At 41.4% G+C, this 19429-nt stretch overlaps 1 protein-coding gene across 4 annotated transcripts in view; it reads right to left on the reverse strand.

Annotated features, from left to right (window-relative positions):
- The window catches only part of LOC111873928 (histone-lysine N-methyltransferase 2C), a 113909-nt gene that overhangs the window by 94094 nt on the left and 386 nt on the right, over window positions 1-19429 (reverse strand). For 3 of the 4 annotated variants that reach the window (XM_033755254.1, XM_033755247.1, XM_033755251.1), the window contains exons 2-12: window positions 19219-19425; window positions 17996-18214; window positions 17021-17244; window positions 15374-15502; window positions 14340-14456; window positions 12996-13134; window positions 11097-11240; window positions 6892-7080; window positions 5328-5430; window positions 3920-4131; window positions 2695-2819 (exon numbers count right to left, since the gene is read on the reverse strand). In XM_033755254.1, coding sequence (XP_033611145.1) covers window positions 2695-2819; window positions 3920-4131; window positions 5328-5430; window positions 6892-7080; window positions 11097-11240; window positions 12996-13134; window positions 14340-14456; window positions 15374-15502; window positions 17021-17244; window positions 17996-18214; window positions 19219-19390 — 1773 coding nt within the window. In that variant the 5' untranslated portion in view covers window positions 19391-19425. The remainder of the gene's footprint in view (window positions 1-2694; window positions 2820-3919; window positions 4132-5327; window positions 5431-6891; window positions 7081-11096; window positions 11241-12995; window positions 13135-14339; window positions 14457-15373; window positions 15503-17020; window positions 17245-17995; window positions 18215-19218; window positions 19426-19429) is intronic. The other variant, XM_033755252.1, reaches the window with a different exon arrangement.

Genomic DNA, 19429 nt, shown 5'->3' on the forward strand with positions numbered 1-19429 from the left:
TACTAGTTATATGTAATGAAGAAAAGAATTTAATCATTATGTACTCATACAATTTAGCGTACAAGGAAACCGATGTTTTTAAACAGATGATACAAAAACCGTAAGTATAACCTGCTTCGAGGGTGCCTTACAAACAACTGGCCGTCTGTCACTTCTCACACCCTCGAACCCACCCCCTTGTCTGAATTTTTCTTCTGCGCATTCAAAGTTACTCTTGGCCTTGTTCGAAGTTACGTGACACTTGCTATAGCAGCTTCTTCACTAATACAGTCAACATCATTACTTCTCGGCCATATAACTGCTTTATTAATGATATCAGTAGAATCAATTACAGACACTCTTTCCACGCATTTCCTTAATTGACTAGAGTGTGGTTATAAGATGTTATGGATTAGTAACTACTTTGCTGTCTGGGTACAAATTAAATAACTGTTTATTTATAACATCCCCCTAAACTTTTGTGCTTCATGTAAATAATTACTCTCAGACTTGAATCTGTATTGTCTGAATAACGAATGACTTTCTTTTTACTGCTGATTTCAATGGACCAGTCCCTAGCATGAATTAAAATTGTGACTCACTGATATGTTGGGTTTTTGGACTTTAGCCATCATCCTGGTTTTTAAGATAACAAATAAAAACACGACGTTTCGGAAACTGGATCTGTTTCCGTCCTCAGGTGTGTTTTCCTTCACCTGAGGACAGGAACAGATCCAGTTTCCAAAACGTCGTGTTTTTATTTGTTATCTTAAAAACCAGGACGATGGATAAGTCCAAAAACCCAACATATCAGTGTGTTATACACCATTGTCAGAATCCTATAGTAACTACTTAAAATTGTGACTGTGCTGCACATTCTACAGTAGATCCACATCTAGCCCACCCGCATAACAGACATCAGCTGCTGACTGTGTGATCCTCTAGCAAACACAATATATTTTATGACCCTATGGTTACAATGACAGGATATTTAAAACTCCATTTCTGAAACCAACCTATCATGTCTGAGAATCACCAAACAAGCTGGAGGGAAAAACCCCAAATTTATGTGATTCCACATATCTTGAAAAGGTTTACGGAATGGCAATCCATAATGCATAAACATTTAAAGACACATTCCTTCCCCACAATAATAAAAATACACATACACACACAGGTACGAGTCCCACTGACCAGCATTACACATATCTATCTGTAGCTGGCTTCTAGACTGCACTTCCATCTAAGTAACAAAGAGTACACAGTGGGATTACCTCTAAGTTGATACGTTACAAACTAACCAGCTCTCTAACAAAGAATGCATGTGTAAAAATTGTAACTTTCACATCACAACAAAATGGCTGCACATTAAATAACTAAAATGGGAACCACTGATCTTTAATAAGAAATCCAAAGAGGAATTGTGGCAAAGTTTTAGGAGTAAAATTTGCTCTGTGTAACTTTACAAGCTCAAATTATAAACAGCAACAAAAAGGTCCACAAGAAGTGTTCTTCGCTACACTCCACGTCTCGCTGGTACTGCTGTATGTTTGTTGCATATACAAAGCCCATCACACTGCACAGACAGAAATTACTTTCTTTGCTCCCTTAAATACTCATTATAATGAGAGATGTTTCAATTTGAAGTTGTGGGTCTTAATGACATTTATACATTTCATATATGAATTTTTTAAAGGCTGAGCCATTTCTGAGACTACTCAGGATGTCTACTGAAAGCTGCTGGCCAAACTGAATTTTACAAGCAGATTCCCAATCATCCACTCTCAGAACCTCTTACATACCGTACTGAGTAGAGCTTTGTAACAATGTATTGCCCATTACATCAGTTTCAGTGCTATGCAGCGGGGCATACATCTGCTCACCCTGTACTATCTCACTGCTTTTGACAGAACAAGGGTTCCTTTCTTCTACCGGAAGGACATTTGTCTCGCTTTATTATGGCTGACAGCATGACCAGCTATATTCACAGCTGAATGCTGCGTGGACAGAGGATGCTGTCAGATTTTTGCATTATCCATTGTTTTAAACTATTCATGCCATTTCCCCCAAGCCCCAGTACCGCAGATACCTGAGTGTTCATTATACTGGGGGCCCCAAACGAAGGCTATCAGGCTAATTTACTTTAGGAATTCTTGTTACCTGCCAAAACTTACCAAGAAAATCTAATTTTCATTCTGAGGATCCCTACATCTTACAAAGAAACCTGCTCAAGCCGGTTCCATTATATTTGGTAATATTGTCACCTGTAAGACAGGAGTACTGGCAACTGCTAAAATGCCTTCTTTCTCAAATATACTCCATCCAACAGACGTCCAACACAGCTGTCATCAAATATCAAGAAAATTATATTTCTGTGCAAGTATACACAAGAACAAGACATTCGAACGGACTTTTCCACATGGAGTATGGACCATGCATCAACATTCATGGTGACATTTTTAATAAAATTAAGATATGGAATATTGCCAAGATATTTTTACACATACACTCTTGTATTACTAAGCTCACAAATTATAACTACAAATTAATGTTAGGTGGGAAAACAGGTCTAAACTTGCATGAGAGTCCATCCCATTAGCACAAGATCACAATATAGAGCCCCATCATGATCACTGAACCTGTAACACACAGTAGGATAACAAACTACTTCATGGAATGCAAAGAATTGACATCCATAGAAGTGCAGACACTGACCTGCTGCGCCTTTTTCATCCTCAGAGCCGCTCGGTTCTCTCTTGCTTGCTGCAGGAATGGAGCTTTACGATCTGATGGCAGGGCACGCCACTTCTTCAAAATCTGCTTATAGCGGTCACTCCAGGCTGCATAAAAGCAAGAACCCTGATCAGTGTGAGCCTTCCAGTATCGGCATTAACATCAAGGTGGCAGTTTTTTTTTTTCAAGTTGCAGTCACATTCTCTCAATGTCTACTTAATGCAGTATCCCTCTCTATAATAAATATACTGTATGTTCCTCTTGAACTTCGACTTCAGAAAAAAGTGTGATTTCATTTAATTAAGAAATCTTGACATTTTCAAATGCCTATGGAAGTCATACAACAAACTCTGCCTAAAACACCTTTGACTATGCATCATACCTTGAGTAGGAACACTTAACGAAGAGAGGTCAAGTGTGTCCAATAACATGGCAGGCATAAAGATTTTGGTCTCCATCTTATGATAAAAACAGAATCCTGTGACTTTCTTATGATCTCATATCTAATATCACTATGCAAAGCTGACTCATCCTCACACAAGTCTTGAACAAAATAATCACTAAAAATTGTCATAAAGAATAAAAAATTGCAATGAATTGCTTGCATTGTTTGTATTTGAATGTAACTGTGTGTTCACTCTCACCTCACGAAAGACACACACCATACGTACCTTCATCTCAAGCAGGGCATGCTTGGGGGACAAGAAATGCATACAAAAATCCCAAGTGCTAGGGATCTTCTGGGAAACTTGGGCACAGGTAGGAGGATAATACTGAAGTGTATAGCTCAGATGCAGCCTCTCAAAGACACAGTAAGTAAGTAAAAGTATTCCTGTAACAGGCCATGGAAGCCCATAGGGTTGTGAGATGTTGAGGTTCCCACATTTTCTAGACAATCAGCTGACAGATGGTGGTGAGGCTGTCAGCCCTACGTGCTGGCCGCCCATTAAACCCAAGAATATTCCTGGTATTCATTTCTGTTAGAGGCTGAGTAGATGCCAGGGCCATATTGCAGCTGGAAGGATTAGGTCAATTGAAAAAATCCAATGACCTCACCAGGACTTGAACCCACAACCTTTGGCTTGTAGCACAGTGCCTCAACCAACTATGCTACTGCATGCCCCTGAAAAGACACAGTACTTACCATTTAGGTTCCATCAGAGGGAATGGCTAGCAGCTTCTCAAGGACTAAAGTTACTCAACTTACCAGGAAATTCCTTCTTCCACTCCGGATGGTTTACATTAGCATATAACACTGATGATATAGTTGCACCACTTCCTAGCGCTTCATCTGCTTCCATCTTCAGGGTGCTCTGCCGATTCACAGATGATGCAGGTGTAGACGCAGAACCACCCTCTGCAATACCCTCAACATCTGCCTGAGACAACCAAGGACTTGCTGGTTCTGAGAATGGGCTACTGTAAAGCATCCAACACACAGTGCATCAGCACAAACATATTTTATGGAACCAAAGCTTCTGCTGGACTTCTGTTTTGGCTGTTGGCTGTTTGATCAGTAAGGTGCATTACTTTCCATGTGAAATTAAACAAAGCATATAACTTACAAGTAAATCATTTCGCTAGATTGTATGTACATGGAAATCATAATATGCTGCATGGTGATGTCCCACAAGTGGAGTCTATTGTGCACAGAAATAACTGCAAACCCTACACACTACTCACACGCACTGGACATGTGAGCACCAGAGAAGCACCTGTCTCAAGTTCCCACTTCTTGATGTCTTACTGAAGCTCCGCATAACTACCGCAGTATTAGCACCCCTGATTAAGAATTCGATGTATGAATACAGCCACATCTTGTATATTAAACTTACACTGCCATGTCTTACTATACAAGATGAAGCAGAAGACAGGACACACTTCAAATGAGGAAAACATTCATTAATCATAACATAATGGTTATAATGTCTCGGAACAGTCACTGTCTCACTGTCAATAGACACTTAAGATCTTGATTTCAGCTTAGTCCAGTTCATTGCATTCTACTGTCTTCTTGTGTCTTGTGTGCCATGAATGTCAGTACTGTATTAACTTCTCATCTCACTTTATGCTCAATGAGAACTAATTAATACCTCTTTATGTATGAAAAACACAGACTGTCCTGACTTTCCTATCACCCTGTATATGGTCACTGTGTTAGGGCACATTAGTTTTACTATGTTAGAATAATCAAAATGTTTTATTCTTATGTTAGAACAGGAAAGAACCGCCTCTGTGGTCTAGTGGTCAGCGTTCCTGGCTACAGATCCAGAGGTCTGGGTCTGATTCCCGGCGCTACCAGATTTTCTGAGAAGTAGTGGGTCTGGAACAGGGTCCGCCCAGCCTTGTGATGATAATGAGGAGCTATTTCAAGGAAATAGCGGCTCCGGTCTAGAAACCCAAAATTAACGGCCATGGGGATTCGTTGCGCTGACCACGCGACACCCTCTATCCGCAAAAGTTGGCACTAACTTCACCGACAAGCGGCGGTCACTCGGTCGGTATAGTTCGCTTGCGGACTAAAATCACGGACTTTGTTTGGTTTGTTGTTAGAACAGGAAAAGTAGCAAGATTCACTGATATGCTGTGAATTAGTTGTATTCTATGTCACTTACTTGCTGTATTCAGAATGGTAAGGTGATGGTGGTGGGAAGCTGACTGGTGACAAGTTTGGCTGACCAACTGGAGGAAGAGACCGCGTGAGGCCTGACTGCAAAGCTGTAAATTATAAACTCACACTAATCATACATCTGTCAGAGCCCTGTTGAGTTCAATTACTTTGCGGACATAAAACAGGTCTCCTACAAAGCAAACTCCCTCTCACTTACTGACGCTACAAGCAGCAATCCGATACTGCAATGGCTTATTTTATGGCTGGATCAGTAACTCAGATCATGCAGCATCCAATGGTAGAATGAACTGAATGGGATGCAGAAAGGTGTGATAGTGGCACGACTTGCTATAATGGGCTGGCATATGCTTCAGGAGACTGAGGAAAAACAGGATGTCATCATGATTTTATTTCATATCCCGAATTTGACCACTTTAAAAATTGCATTAATGATGCCAGCTTGTGTAAATGGTTCACAGTCAATAGGTTTTTATATTAAGTTTTAACACAGCAAATTCCATGAAGCTCATTACTAACAGCAGTATAGGCATTTTTCTGAACAGAGTGTGATGGTGAAACAACTGAACAAGTAGGAACTTCAAACATTCTGGCCCACAGACTGACAATGCCTTAAACTGGAAAACAAAGCTCAGCATACTTTGCTGTGAGGATATTTGAATCACTCATGAAAATAAATTCATTTTGCCTGTCTCCCATTCCATCATGTCATACAGGGTAATTTTCTGGGAAAAAATGAACAAACAAAAAAGAAGTATTTAGGCTGGGGCCACACAAGGGCACACGGTACGTCCGTTGCAACAAACATACTTTATGATGGACATTGCTGAGGACACCACGCAGCTGCAGAATGCGGTGCATAGTTTGTCTGCAATGGAGCCAGAAGAAAGCATAGCATTCGCCTCTCTTGTTTATTTCTACAACGGACGTCACGATGTTCGTTACAACGGACGCATTTTGTGCGCTCATGTGGCCCCAGCCTTAGTGCCCAAAACAATATCATTCAAATATTGGCAGGCATAAAAATGATGTCTCCTGTACAGAGTTCTTTAAGACATTTACTATATTTCCTTTTAGCAGTGAGTTGTCACTCCCATTACTGTCATTAACTGTGGGCATAATGGGGAGGTTTCAAACAAATTTAGACACATACAACATGAAGAGACGCAGATATAACATCTGTGTGGTGACTGTTAACATCACCAGGCATGCACTATGAAGGAATCAATTTGTTCAGTGCTCCCCCATTTACCATTAAAAGTTTAAACCTAATAAGAAAGCATTTATGCCTGCACTGAAGTGCAGTCCTGTTCTGCAGAAGAATCTACTTTAGTTGGCAACCCTTAAGTAATGTAAATATTAATAAAGAAAATAATGTTTCAACATAATCATTTACAGAATTTGGTGGAAAGAATCTACCAGGTGGGAAACAGAAGTGCAGACCTGACCACCACGAACCCAAGATATATGCCAAATCTCAAATGCATTATGAAGAAGGCCTGCACTTAGAAACATCTCCCACAATACAGAACAATCTGTCAAGGAATTACCTGAATGAGTGACATTGCCTGATGGAGAGACCATACCAGCAGACTGCGGGACAGACACATGGACTGGGGTGCTTGTGCCAGTTCCAACTGCAGCCAATGGAAAAACAGATTCCTGAGACTCTTGAGACTCATCTGTCAGAACGCCTTTGAAGATCTCCTCCACATCCTTACTATCCATGTTCGGCAGTCCTGTCAAAATCATGAAAATTGCATTGTTAGCTTCAATTTGAATTAACTACTGTCTCTGAAATAAAAGCCAGTAAAACAGAATATCTCAGATAACAAAGGTACACTTTGATAAAATGGTAAGCTTTGTGTGGCCAACATCTGTGACTGAAGAACAAACAAAAGCAGGTTAAAATAAATGTTATGTCTGTCCCAAAAACATTCACTACTGCACACTCCTATCTTGGTAATAACATTCTTAAAATGTTATGGTTGTGTATATATGAATTTAATAAGAAAACAGAAATTCAGTAGCAACATAGGACAACAAATGGACCTTACAAACACCAACGAAAGGTTAGCATGACCAGTTGCCATGAACTCAAATAAAAAAGGGTTCACTTGGCAAGGTACACATTTCTACTGTAATTTGGGTAACCTAACATGCATTTTAAGCCAGTCACGGTAGCTGAGCGGTCTAAGGCATGTACTGTCTTCGCTCGCTTGGAAACCGGGATCGTGGGTCCGAATCCCACTCAGGGCATGGATGTTTAGTTTGTGTGTGCGTTTTTCTGTGTTTGTGTACATGTAGAAGTCTTGCGACGAACTGATCACCCGCCCAAGGAGTCGTACTGAACGTGTAAGATCTAGAAAAACCGAAGTGAACGGAGAAGTTCATGGAGGTAGGCCTAGGCCCACTGGGGCTGTAGTGCCAAGGGGGAAAAAAACATGCATTTTAAAAGCAGCACTAACTTCTGGACTGTACTGCCAAGTGTGGTCTCGTAGAACACTCTGAAAGAATGTACTGCCTCCATCTTCAGGGTCAAAAAGTAAGCTAAACAAGCAGGAACACAGGAGAGGAACCAAAGATGAGGGAGGGAAGAGAAAGAACAGGCGCCCTTAAATGGGCCCCTTCTTTTTGCCTGAGGGACAGAGAGATGGAGGGGACAGCGGAATTTTGACCAACCGGAGGGGTGACAGGCAAAGTACAGAGGGTCACCAAAAAAGAAGCAGAAGGGAAAGATAACCGTGACACAGGTGGGGGACTGACAAGCCTCTAAGTGGGGCCTTAAAGCAAGGTGTGGATGGGAATGAAAGGAACAAGGGGAATAGGAAGGAGGCTCTAAGGACAAATTGGGGTCCTCAGAAGAACAGTGTACATTAGGCCTAACAACACTGTTCATGAAATCCTACAAAGGATGCTTTCTAAATTCTTTCAGGAAATAGACAAGGTATACATGATCTGCTTAAGCAGAAGCCATTCTCCCTATTTATGTCATAGGGGTGGAGCTAGCGCAATCTTAACTCCCTCCCTCCATGTATCTGGATTCTGTGAAGGGAATACTCATGTTCTGGAGTTGGATGTAATGCAGTGCCTCACTATGGTTGAAATGTTCACGTGATCAAGACATATGCTGATGGTAACTCTTCACCCTGGTGTCAATCGAGCTGCCTGTCTGCAGAATGTTGACCTGACCACTCACAGGATGTCTTCAACACTAGCTGAAGGAAGATGGAGGTTTCTTTGGGCAGTAGGAGAGTGAGCTCAGTGTGAAGAAATGGTACATGATACAGGGAAGCCAGAACTGGTCCAGAGCTAGAGTGAACCAAGGGAAATCAGTGGCCTTCAAAGAGCTCTTCTGTCAGTCGGGAAATGCGAATTGGTTAACATAATCAGGCTGTTTTGTACCTATCTACTAAACAACATGGCATGAGATTCTAGCAGAATAATTCTAACAATTTTCTGACTAACAGTTACAACAGTAATATCCAGACATTAATTTAAATGTTTCCTTGAAACTCTGGGTGTGGGCACCAAACACAAATGGAGAATGTGTCTCAATACAATAATTTGTGCACTTCCTGTGATTGGTGTGTGTTCCATCCATCCATCCATCCACAGAAAAGCTTTAACATACAGCACCGCTGTGTGAGAGACCATACGAGGAGCTGACAGTGAACAGAACCTGTAATTTTAAATACTGACTGGGTGCCAATGCTAAAATTGGATTGCAGGAAATGTACAGACTATGTGCCACATGCAGCCTTCCAGATCTGTTATCTCAAGGAGTACAGACTTAATAAAATTAAAGGGGGGGTTAGTCTGTGATTTATGATGATTATTAACTGTTTATATGCTTCCTCATTTTGAAGAGTCAATGAATCACTGAATTACAAACAGCGCTTTTTCTTTTAGGCTTGCATCAAATTCTGAAAAGATGACAGAACTTCTATGGGCATGAAGACAACAACACGAGTTTCTGTAGAACAGCACTGTTGCTGAATGGGCAAGACTCGATGCAATTAACAAGTCTCTGATATTTTCTTACTAAGTGTTCAGTACCGTGAAAATAAAAATAGGGCCTCATAATGATGAACACAGAGCATGAACAAATATGTAACTTCATACAAGTAGCAGAAGTGAGTGCTTCAGATGTTGGTCTCTATCCCTGTCCCCAGAAATGCAGCTGCTTTGAGCTCTTGAAGCTGATCCAGATATAGAAATTACACAATCAGTAGCCAATTTTTATGATAAGAATTTTAAGAGCAAGAAAAATCTGAGAGACACAAGCCAGAGTTCACGTACATGTACACGTATGTGCCTCAATATCTGCAACAGTACACAATGCCTCTGCCGATTTCAGAACCCCTAGTATCAGAACTCAACATCCTGCAAACAATTTCCAGCCACATTTCTCTTCAAACGAAACTGTGTTTTAATTTCAAATAACAGAAATCAAGACCCAGGAACTCAACTGACTTTGTAACTGAAAAAGCCTAAAGGTTGACATGATACAAATTCTGTGAATAAAAAGGCAATATGTCTATCTCAGCAACACACACATTGAGAAAGGCATTAACCTTCAAGAATATAAAAAGGAAAAGCTATCCCTGTAACAGACCCTGAAGGCCCACAGGGTTGTCAGATGTCGAAGCTCCCACATTTTCTCTAGACAGTCAGCTCACAGATGGAGGTAAGGTTGTCAGCCCTATGCGCTGGCCACCCTTTACTCTCCAGAAAGATTCCTGGTACTCATTTCTGTTAGAGGCTGAGTCAATCCGAGGCCACAGTGCGGCTGCAAGGATTAGGTAAACTGAATAAACCACCTCATCAGGACTTGAACCCATGACCTTCTGGCTTGTAGTACAGTGCCTCTGCCAACTGTGCTACCGTGAGAACCCTCTCTTTCTTCAAAAATACATCTTAATAACATGCAAAAAAAAAAAAAGACTCCTGCCGGATGAGAGTGTGCAACCGTAGCAACCAGGCATTTTACATACACCACAGGCAACAGATGTAAGGTGCAGTGCCACTTGACACAGAAATAGTAACTGTGGAAGACCAGAAGAAACCACGGTCTGCATCTACCCCGAACTGCACAAACGTGGTGAAGAGGACCACATAATAATCTGCCCCCTTGTGAAACTGGTAACATCCTGGCATTTAGAGGACTGCAGAAAGCCACAAAATAGCTGGTGCTCTGTTCAAGGCCTACATCACTTCATCAAGCCTGCTCAGTAATACCAACACAAAAATTCAAAACCTTCTTCACAATGTTGATTATAACAACCAAGACAGTGGCTCAAAACCCACGGCACTTGAGTATGACATCCCTTAAGCAAGACTCTGATGCTCTGATTCCCCTGCTTAAAAGAAACAAAACCAGAACAGGGCTATGCATGTAAAGTTTTCAATGCACACTGTGCTGAAGTGCATTGCTGTCCCATGAAGAACCTTATATAACAGAAAGTTCTAGTCAAAGCTAAGTGGCGGTTACTGATAAGAATTTCATACCTCAAAAGACATGGCAGAAAAACCAACACAGCTTCAGGTTTGTACTTTCCGTAGAATTCAGGGAATGAAACGGGTTACTATTAATAAAACGGCCGTGAAATGAAGGGAACGAGACCAAGGCAAGTATCTACGTACTCCAGGGAAGCAGCCCTCTGCAGCACTAACCCAAACCCAATTCCATAAATGGGAAACTCAGCACCCAAGTCAGTGTTCTACCCCAGGTTTATTAATACTGTCAACCTACCTGTCTGACTAACCATGGACTCCAGATTGAAATTTGGACTAAGAATGTCAGCAAGCTCATCTTTATGACTTGTGCCAGATACATCTGCAGATCCATCAGGCATTGACAGGGAATCATTCAATGAATCATCTGCCACAGCTGCATCTATATAAAAATATGCAGTTATTCTTATCTGTCTGAATACAGCCAGGGACAGAAATGATTAAATCATAAAAACCAAACACAGTACAATTTCTATTGAAGGATTCTCAAAAGGAAAATGGGGTCTCAAGGAGAATGCTGCATAGGAAACTTGTCTCGAAACTGGGCTCAAACTATGAAAACAAAACAACAACTTCAAAACTGACAATACTTTAAACTAAACTCACTATATTTGTAAAGTACGAGCTCCGTCAGAGGTAAGTCACGTCAGACATGATGCAGTAATTGTCAGCTGCCCAGATAACTGTGACAGTGCTGAGTCATGCAACACAGCTGCACCCAGAACCAATTTCACATTTCCTTGCATTCTTCCCCTCTTGACATCCAGTCCGTCATGCAGGGGTAAGCGGATCACATTAAAAAGGCTGATAATTTAATCTGTCTTGATGGTTCTTCAAAACTGTTTCATTAATCGAATATGCAACAAGATGCATCGCTGTATAATTACAATTTTTACTGCTATATGGGAGGGAGGCACACAGAGTAATGATGCTTAGGAACAGGTTTCTCTGAAAAACGTGTCAACCTATTGATGAAGAAGCAACAGGAGTCTGGAGAAAAGCTGCATAACAAGCTTCACTATCTGTACTCTTCATAAAATATTAGGATAATCACATCGAGGATAGAGGTAAGGCATGTAGCATGCATGGGTGGATAGAAATGCACAGAATTTCAGCTGGAAAACCTAAGTGGAAGAGATCATTAGAAGACATGGGCATACCAGAGAGCATAACTAAAATGTGTCTTAGAGAAACAGGGTGACTCCTGTGGATTAGGGCATGGACCTCTGGCAAGCTCTTGCCAAGAAAGCAAAGAACCTTCAGGATCCATAATAAAAGGCAAGGAATTTTTTTATTAGCTGGGCAACTATAATTTTCTCAAGGACTCAAGTCCAAAAACTGCTTCAAAACGACAGTCTAAGCGTGCCCAATGAAACCTACCTTGGAGAGTTAAGAGTGGGAGAAGAAGTAATGAAACAAACTGCAGACCGGACGTGTAGTGCCACGATATCCAAGACAACTCAAGACTGACAGAACATGCATATACACTGTGAACAGGGGTTTTTATTGTGATGTTTATTAAACCTTGTTTTTACACCTTGTGATCCAGTCTTCAATAGTGAATGAAGCCATGACATACTTTCAGCACTGTGAAAAAGATCCGAGCACTCTTTTCCCCAGAACATGAACTCTTGAAATTATGAAAACAATATTGTTAAGAAAAAAGCAGTCTTCTGGGGTGTGGCACCGTGTAGATGTGGTGTTAACCGACATTTCAGAGGAACGCATCGCCTCCATCTTCAAGGTGTACAGGTGCACCTGTTCTCACTGTCTCTTAACTTACGGATTTTATTTTTCCTTCTACCCTGAAGATGGAGGCAATACATTCCTCCAAAACGTCGGTTAACACCACATCTACATGGTGCCTCATCCATAGTCACAGCCATGAAAACCTCAAATCTTACAATATCTGTTAAGTTTATGTGAAAGGGTAAGGCATTCATAAAATGACGTGCTACATCTGGTTACGTATGTGGTAAGTAGTCTGTACCTGACTCTCAGACTTTCATTCTTGCCAGTGCTTGTAACAAACTTAAAACAATCTAGACCACTATTCATTTAACACCTATGTTGTATGCAGTGTTAAAAAGTCATCTGCAAAAAAAAAACATTACTGGAAGATAACAGAAAAGCCTACCTCCAATATCATCCAGATTGTCCTCACTTTTCGTGATATCATCATCCTCATTCATAATAGTGTTGACTAGATCTGTATCCAGCAGATCACCAGGTAATATATCCTTCAGACCCTCCGTGTCACTTCCATCATCCTCCTCCTGTAAACACAATCACTTCCAGTCATGAAGCAGCACGAGGACTAACCCTGATACTTTATCATGCATGATTTGCACTGGAAAGCAGAATGCAGAGGAAGTTTACACACAAACGTCTCTCCCTGTTAATCCACAAGCAACTACAAACTATGAGGCTACCATCACAAAAGCTGAAACAGTTTATGTGCACTTTCAACAACTTTGTGTGTGTTCCTTATAGTGCTGCCATTAAAATGCCAATGCCAGTCCTGTGTTTCAATGTTCTCTGTCATACCAGCACTGTAATATTTTCTGTATAAAAATTTAAGCTTTTCAGCAGCTAGGTATGGGGCATGACACTGACTGTGACAGACTAAATTAAAATATTTCCTGCCAGATGTCTCCTTTGCCAAAGAGTCAAGTACAGAAGTAGATCCCAGAAACCTATGTCCACAGTTCTTAACTATGAGTGTCAACACATTTCCAGAAGACAGCACTTGTTTACTAGAAGCAATTACAGCACACAGCCACACGACTGTGTAAAGTGCCACTACTAGTACATGCATATAAACGTAACTAATTTTGCAATATACAATGGATCAAAATGAACAAAAATAAAAAAGGAGTATTCACTATTTATGCAACAATAAATTCAGTATCAATGATTCCATGCTGAGATGCCATGGCACGAAGACACAACAGGAATATTCAAGGTATGGCTCGATGAATTCTAGCTCTCTGAACTACATGAAACTGAACAGGACAAAAAGCTGAGTGGATCCCTGTGCCCCAGCTGGGTCTGGTAGGGAAGAGACCCTTCCTGCTGGGACTCAGACCTCTGTTCCCTAGCCAGTCAGTTTACTGCATGCACTACTCCAGTTCATGGTAATGATTTTAATTACTAACTGCAGCTCATTACAACCCTGTTATGAAACGATACCAGTGACTGTACTGCAAGTCAGACCTCGAACACAAGAAAAAATATGGAGGTTCTCTCCTATTTTGTAAATTGTTACATATTAACCAACCACTGCCAACACAGCAGTGCATGCTGAACACAAACTTCTGAACGGCATTTGGATTCTGAACCTTTCTTTCCTCTTTTAACTGGAACAATTAAAGAATGGAAACATCTGACAGGAAAATGAAAAGGAAAGATGTAAGGGTTGGGAGAATGTATGCAATGGAAATGGGGCTGGTGGGGGGAGAAGATGAATTAACATTCTTACCTTTCCTGGAGATTTCAGAGAAACACAAGCAGACTCACTTTCTTCAACCTTCTTCTCGTCTCTGTCAACTTCCTTCTCTTGCTTTGCTTTCACTTCTTCCATCACTTTCAGCTCATCCTGAACATACATGAAACACTGGTAGTAAGACCAGGATTTTCTGTCATACAAGAGATCATCAGAACATAACGGGATTGAGGACAATGAGAATCATTTAAGATTTGATGTTTTCACGGCGGTGACTATGAAGAAAGCAGTCTTCTGGGATGTGGCACCGTGTAGATGTGGTGTTAACTGACGTTTCGGAGGAACGTATCGCCTCCATCTTCCGGGCAGAAGGAAAAATAAGAAATCCGCAAGCGAAGAGACCGTGAGAACTGGTATAAGCAGACCAACCAACCTTAAGATGGAGGCGATATGTTCCTCCGAAATGTCGGTTAACACCACATCTACACTGTGCCACATCCCAGAAGACTGCTTTCTTCAAAGAGAATTATGTTTCATGCAATCTGCGCTCTTCTTGCTCCTCACGACATTTATCACACCTTATACACCATGCAAAAAGGGCACAAACAGACTGTTTCCTAGTCTGCTGCTGATGCTCCAGTACTAAATTCATTATGATCCTTGCAGGAAAACTGCTCCCTTCACAACAGGAGTAATGGAATGTGATATTACATCTAAGAGACCTGCACAAGACAAAATGTTGTCATTTCACTTTCTGATAATCCCAGGTGCAACCTGTCAGAGTCTGATCAGGAATTGAAACCACTTATGCCAACACAAGATCAACATTGACACATTTCACATATCATGAACTTCCTGTTCCAGCTAATGTATGGTTCCACAAAACCAGACAGCGCTATTGTCAAATGACAGCAATTCTGGGTGAAGCAAACCACTTTATTTCATCTGCGATAATCAGAAATCCTGCAAAACAGAGTACTTATCTTGCATGTGGAACGATTATCGCATAGTTTTCATAGTAATCAAACTCAAAATAAGATATTTATGAAGAGAGTAAGTACTGAACCAACCTGTGACAGCTGTATGATCTTGTCTTCACTCACTTGCAGTGGTGATGCGCGCTCTTCGTCGGAGTCACTGCTACTACCCTTATCCTTTTCCTTTGTTGTGTCCAGTAAATCTCGACCAAAAAATGCCTCCTGTGAAAACATACATGTACAAAATAGATAAAATGATAAGACAATGAAACCATGGAAAACTGTACATCAAGATTTTCTGATAAAGAAAGAGAACTGTGAATTCAAAGGGCTTCAGAGAGAGCGACTGGTTCCCACTGGGGTCCTCACAAGGTCAAAACAAAAGTCTCTTTTAGACAAACAAATCTGACACTTGGGCTCTGGTCAGAAGTGGCTGCAGTACAAGGGACTTAGTCCCACCCCAATAGCAATAAAAAAAAAAAAAGCCCTACAACAGGACAGTCTGAGCTTAGAGATGGTGTACATGTGAAGCAAACAGTGCCATGAATGCTGAATGCAAAGTGGGGAAAGCAAAAAGAAGCAATGCAAAAGCAGACGGAGAGTAGAAAGTGCTCACAGAAGGCAGAGAGAAGACACAAGAAGAGGACAGTGTACTGACATTAGGGCAAAACTGTATTGCACAAAGCTAGAGCAACATCAAGATCGTACGCGGCCATATAACGTGAGACAATAATGGTTCCAAATTATGATAAACACTACAATTCATCAATAAATAAATTTAGCACAGCTTGGCCAGCATGCGCCTCTCTTTCGAGAAATGACAACACGTCCTGCATCTTCTTGGCTCTTTCAAATATGCATTCACTGGTGAAGGTGCAGAACCATTCTAGAAATACTGCATGCATAAAGCAGTGGCTGCCAGCCTGAATTCACTCTTCAATGAATGTGCATGGCAAGTGCAGACAATGTGTTGTTTGTTTAAGTATGCAAGGAATAGTGGGTTCAACAAACTGCAAGATACTTCAGCGAAAAACAGAAGAAACAAGCTAAGCAGTGGCATACGGTGAAAGAGGTGTGGACAAGAAAAAAACTGATGCCAGCATCACAAATGGCTAATGACAACAGGACAACAGGTGTTCCATGTAGCAATAAAGTCCCCATACATTCAAACACAAAAATAATTCCAACCCCATTTCTACACCCATACCGGCAGTGGGCATGGAGTGGCGCTGTAGAGAGGTTTAACTGTAACTCCATGCAGTAGAAGAATTCTTCATGAATAGCTAAGTCCTTCAGCTAGTCAAGAAATTTGCAGTTTTCTATGAAACCAGAAGATGCATTTCTCTGCTCTCAAGAGCCCGTTACTGGACCCTATTCTGTGAAAAACAAATCCTGTCCACCTCCTCCCACCCTATTTCTTTAAGCTCCACTTTAGTATTATTCTCCCATCTATGTCTATGTCTTCCAAGTGAACTTCCTTTCAGGAATCCAAATCAGAAATCGCTATGCCATCCCTATCCCTAAGAAGAAGAGCTGCTTAAGACAGGCTTTCTTTCAGATTCAAGAAAGATTACAAGCAAACGGCTACTTATTTAATTTGACATGTGTGCTTTCTGAAGTACTGAAATGTCAACTGCGTAATGCCTCACAGCAGACACTGTTACTTCTGTCTGAAGTGCCTTGTAGACAGCAAGTTGTAACATGGAGATCCTTGTTAGAGCAGCAGTGTGCTCGACTCACCTGAAGGTACGAGGGATAGCTCTCCATGAGTCTGTTCTTGGGTCTCCTGCGTTGCGCTTTGCGACGGGGCTTGTCTTCAGGGGCTGAACCTCCTTCCACATTATTTGTGCTTGTCGGTCCTGTTGAGGTAGGTGTTACTGCTCCAGACACAACCTCACCGCCACCTTCTTCATCTTTCTCCTTGTTGCGAGTATTACGCAGCCGGGCATTGAATCCTCCAATCCCTGTTGTCACAGTATTGATAAGACACTACACCTATAGAACACAATGCTTCCAGAGTGGCTTAAAGTCACTCATTTAAGTTCCCCATACTTTTACGGCACCCACATTCATCACTGGACCCACTTCTCATCCTCACCTCCTATTAAACATCTCTCTCACAGTCCCTTCACCTCAGGTTTCCTCACCAAAATTTTCTGCACATTGCTCTTCTTTGCCATATGTGGCTACATCCCCCCATTCATCTCAACTTTTGATGTGCTCACCACAAAAATATTTGGCAAATCACTTAAACACACTTGCAGTATGGATTATAAGGCAGTATATTTGTATAAAGTGGTCGGTCCTCTGCAACCTATTACATCTGCTTGTCTGTACTATATTTAGGATGTACACAGACACAGAAAAAGGACCCAATGAAGCACGGTTCATAATAACACAACAGGCCACACAAGAACATTACAACTAAAATCTGATTCCAAGTAACGGTTATCATCGCATGAACGTCTCCAGCCCTCACCCAACAGGAAACCAAAATGCCTCCTCCAAGCACATCTGAATACAGTGTAACAGCAAATGAACAGAATTCCACTATGTACAGCAGGCAGGCCCCAGCCTACTCACCGACACACTGTAACACTTGATCTATTCCCAGAACTTCCAGAAGCTGTCACACATAAAACATAGCCTACCACTATCCAGAACTTGCAGGGCTGATGGCCGAAGAATAACACCAACAGGCAGCCTACAACTTACCCAGTTTCTGCAGATTTCTCTGCCTCTTCCTCCGCAAGACCATGACCCCACTTTCTGTTGTATGAATTGTGAAACCTTCTGGAGGTTCTGGGGGACGTCCATCCTCCCGTGGAGGCACAATCATCCCCTCCTTGTACACTTCCACTGGCTCCATTTTTACATCCTCCTTGGCCTCATCCAATTCAAGTTTTGAGATAGGATCATGTTCTAATGAGCTATCTGCAAGAAGTAACATAACTGCCAACATTGCTTTACTCCAATGAAACTGAGTCTTGCACTTAATTCACAGAATATCAGGTGCCCTTCTGATAAATGTCACCTCTAAATTGCTGTTTCCATTACACCTGTTGCAGCTCGTAGCAAATGGGTGAGAAGCTGCACCCCAAAGCAAAATAAAATTCATCTGGTCATTACTGTTCTGTGAGCTATACTGCATTGCTCTTTGAAGCTCACTTTGCCGACTTGAAACCATGAATTGCCATCACTTGATGTAGCAGTACATCACGAACAGAGATAGAAAGCTGAACCCTATGGTAACAAACCCAAAGGTTCTAACAAAAAACCATCTTCCTCTGAATCTCTTTTTTCCCACTGTACTTGTAATGTTTCCTTCTGATCTCCTTCACCTCAAGATAGCTACTTCCCTAGAACCACCATAATTCATGCTACTCTTCCTGCCTTCCCTTCTTGTGAGTTACATGTGTAGCCCATCATCTCTCACCCCAAACAAGATTAGCCGACCTGTATAACCCAAAAAGTTTCTTCCTATGTAACATTCCACCTTCATCCATCTTTGGCTGAAATGCTTTCCTGATCAGTGGTTTCAAACATCTGTAACTTTCTTCTTCCTAGAAGATGTTTCCTAACAGCACCTACAGCGAAACCCCAATTCAAGGTTTCTTTGCAAAACATCAGATTGGAACATCACCCAAGAAAAATCTTAAACAGGTTGAATTAACAGTGAGATTACTGACATGAAATCACTGAAACTGAACACTAAAAAAGGGGAAAAATTTAAACAAAAGGAACATACAACTGGGATTTCAGTATATATATCTCTATTTTTAAAGTAACTTTGATACTGATTTACTACTACGGCTAATTGTTTTAGGTGGTCATCACAGCCTTTTCTTAGAGCTTTATGAAAATGTCATCAGGTCAAATAAGTTGTTCCTCCATTGTTTCCTTCTACTGTTTTACAGACGTACATGTACCACTCTTACCCAGACTGCCTCCAGCAACAACAGACTCGATGGTAGCCAAGATGCCAGCCTCTTTATCAGCTTTGGTAGGTATCTTCTTGGTGATCCGCTTCTTGCGTGACTGTTGCTGCTGTTCCAGTGTTAATGACTTGATCTGGTGCAACCCCACCTCAGACAGACACACCCCATCCATGTAGAACTGTGCCTGGGAGCTCAGCTTAGGTACCTCTGT

Source organism: Cryptotermes secundus, unplaced genomic scaffold (assembly GCF_002891405.2).
Source record: "Cryptotermes secundus unplaced genomic scaffold, Csec_1.0 scaffold47, whole genome shotgun sequence".
Lineage (NCBI taxonomy): Eukaryota > Metazoa > Arthropoda > Insecta > Blattodea > Kalotermitidae > Cryptotermes > Cryptotermes secundus.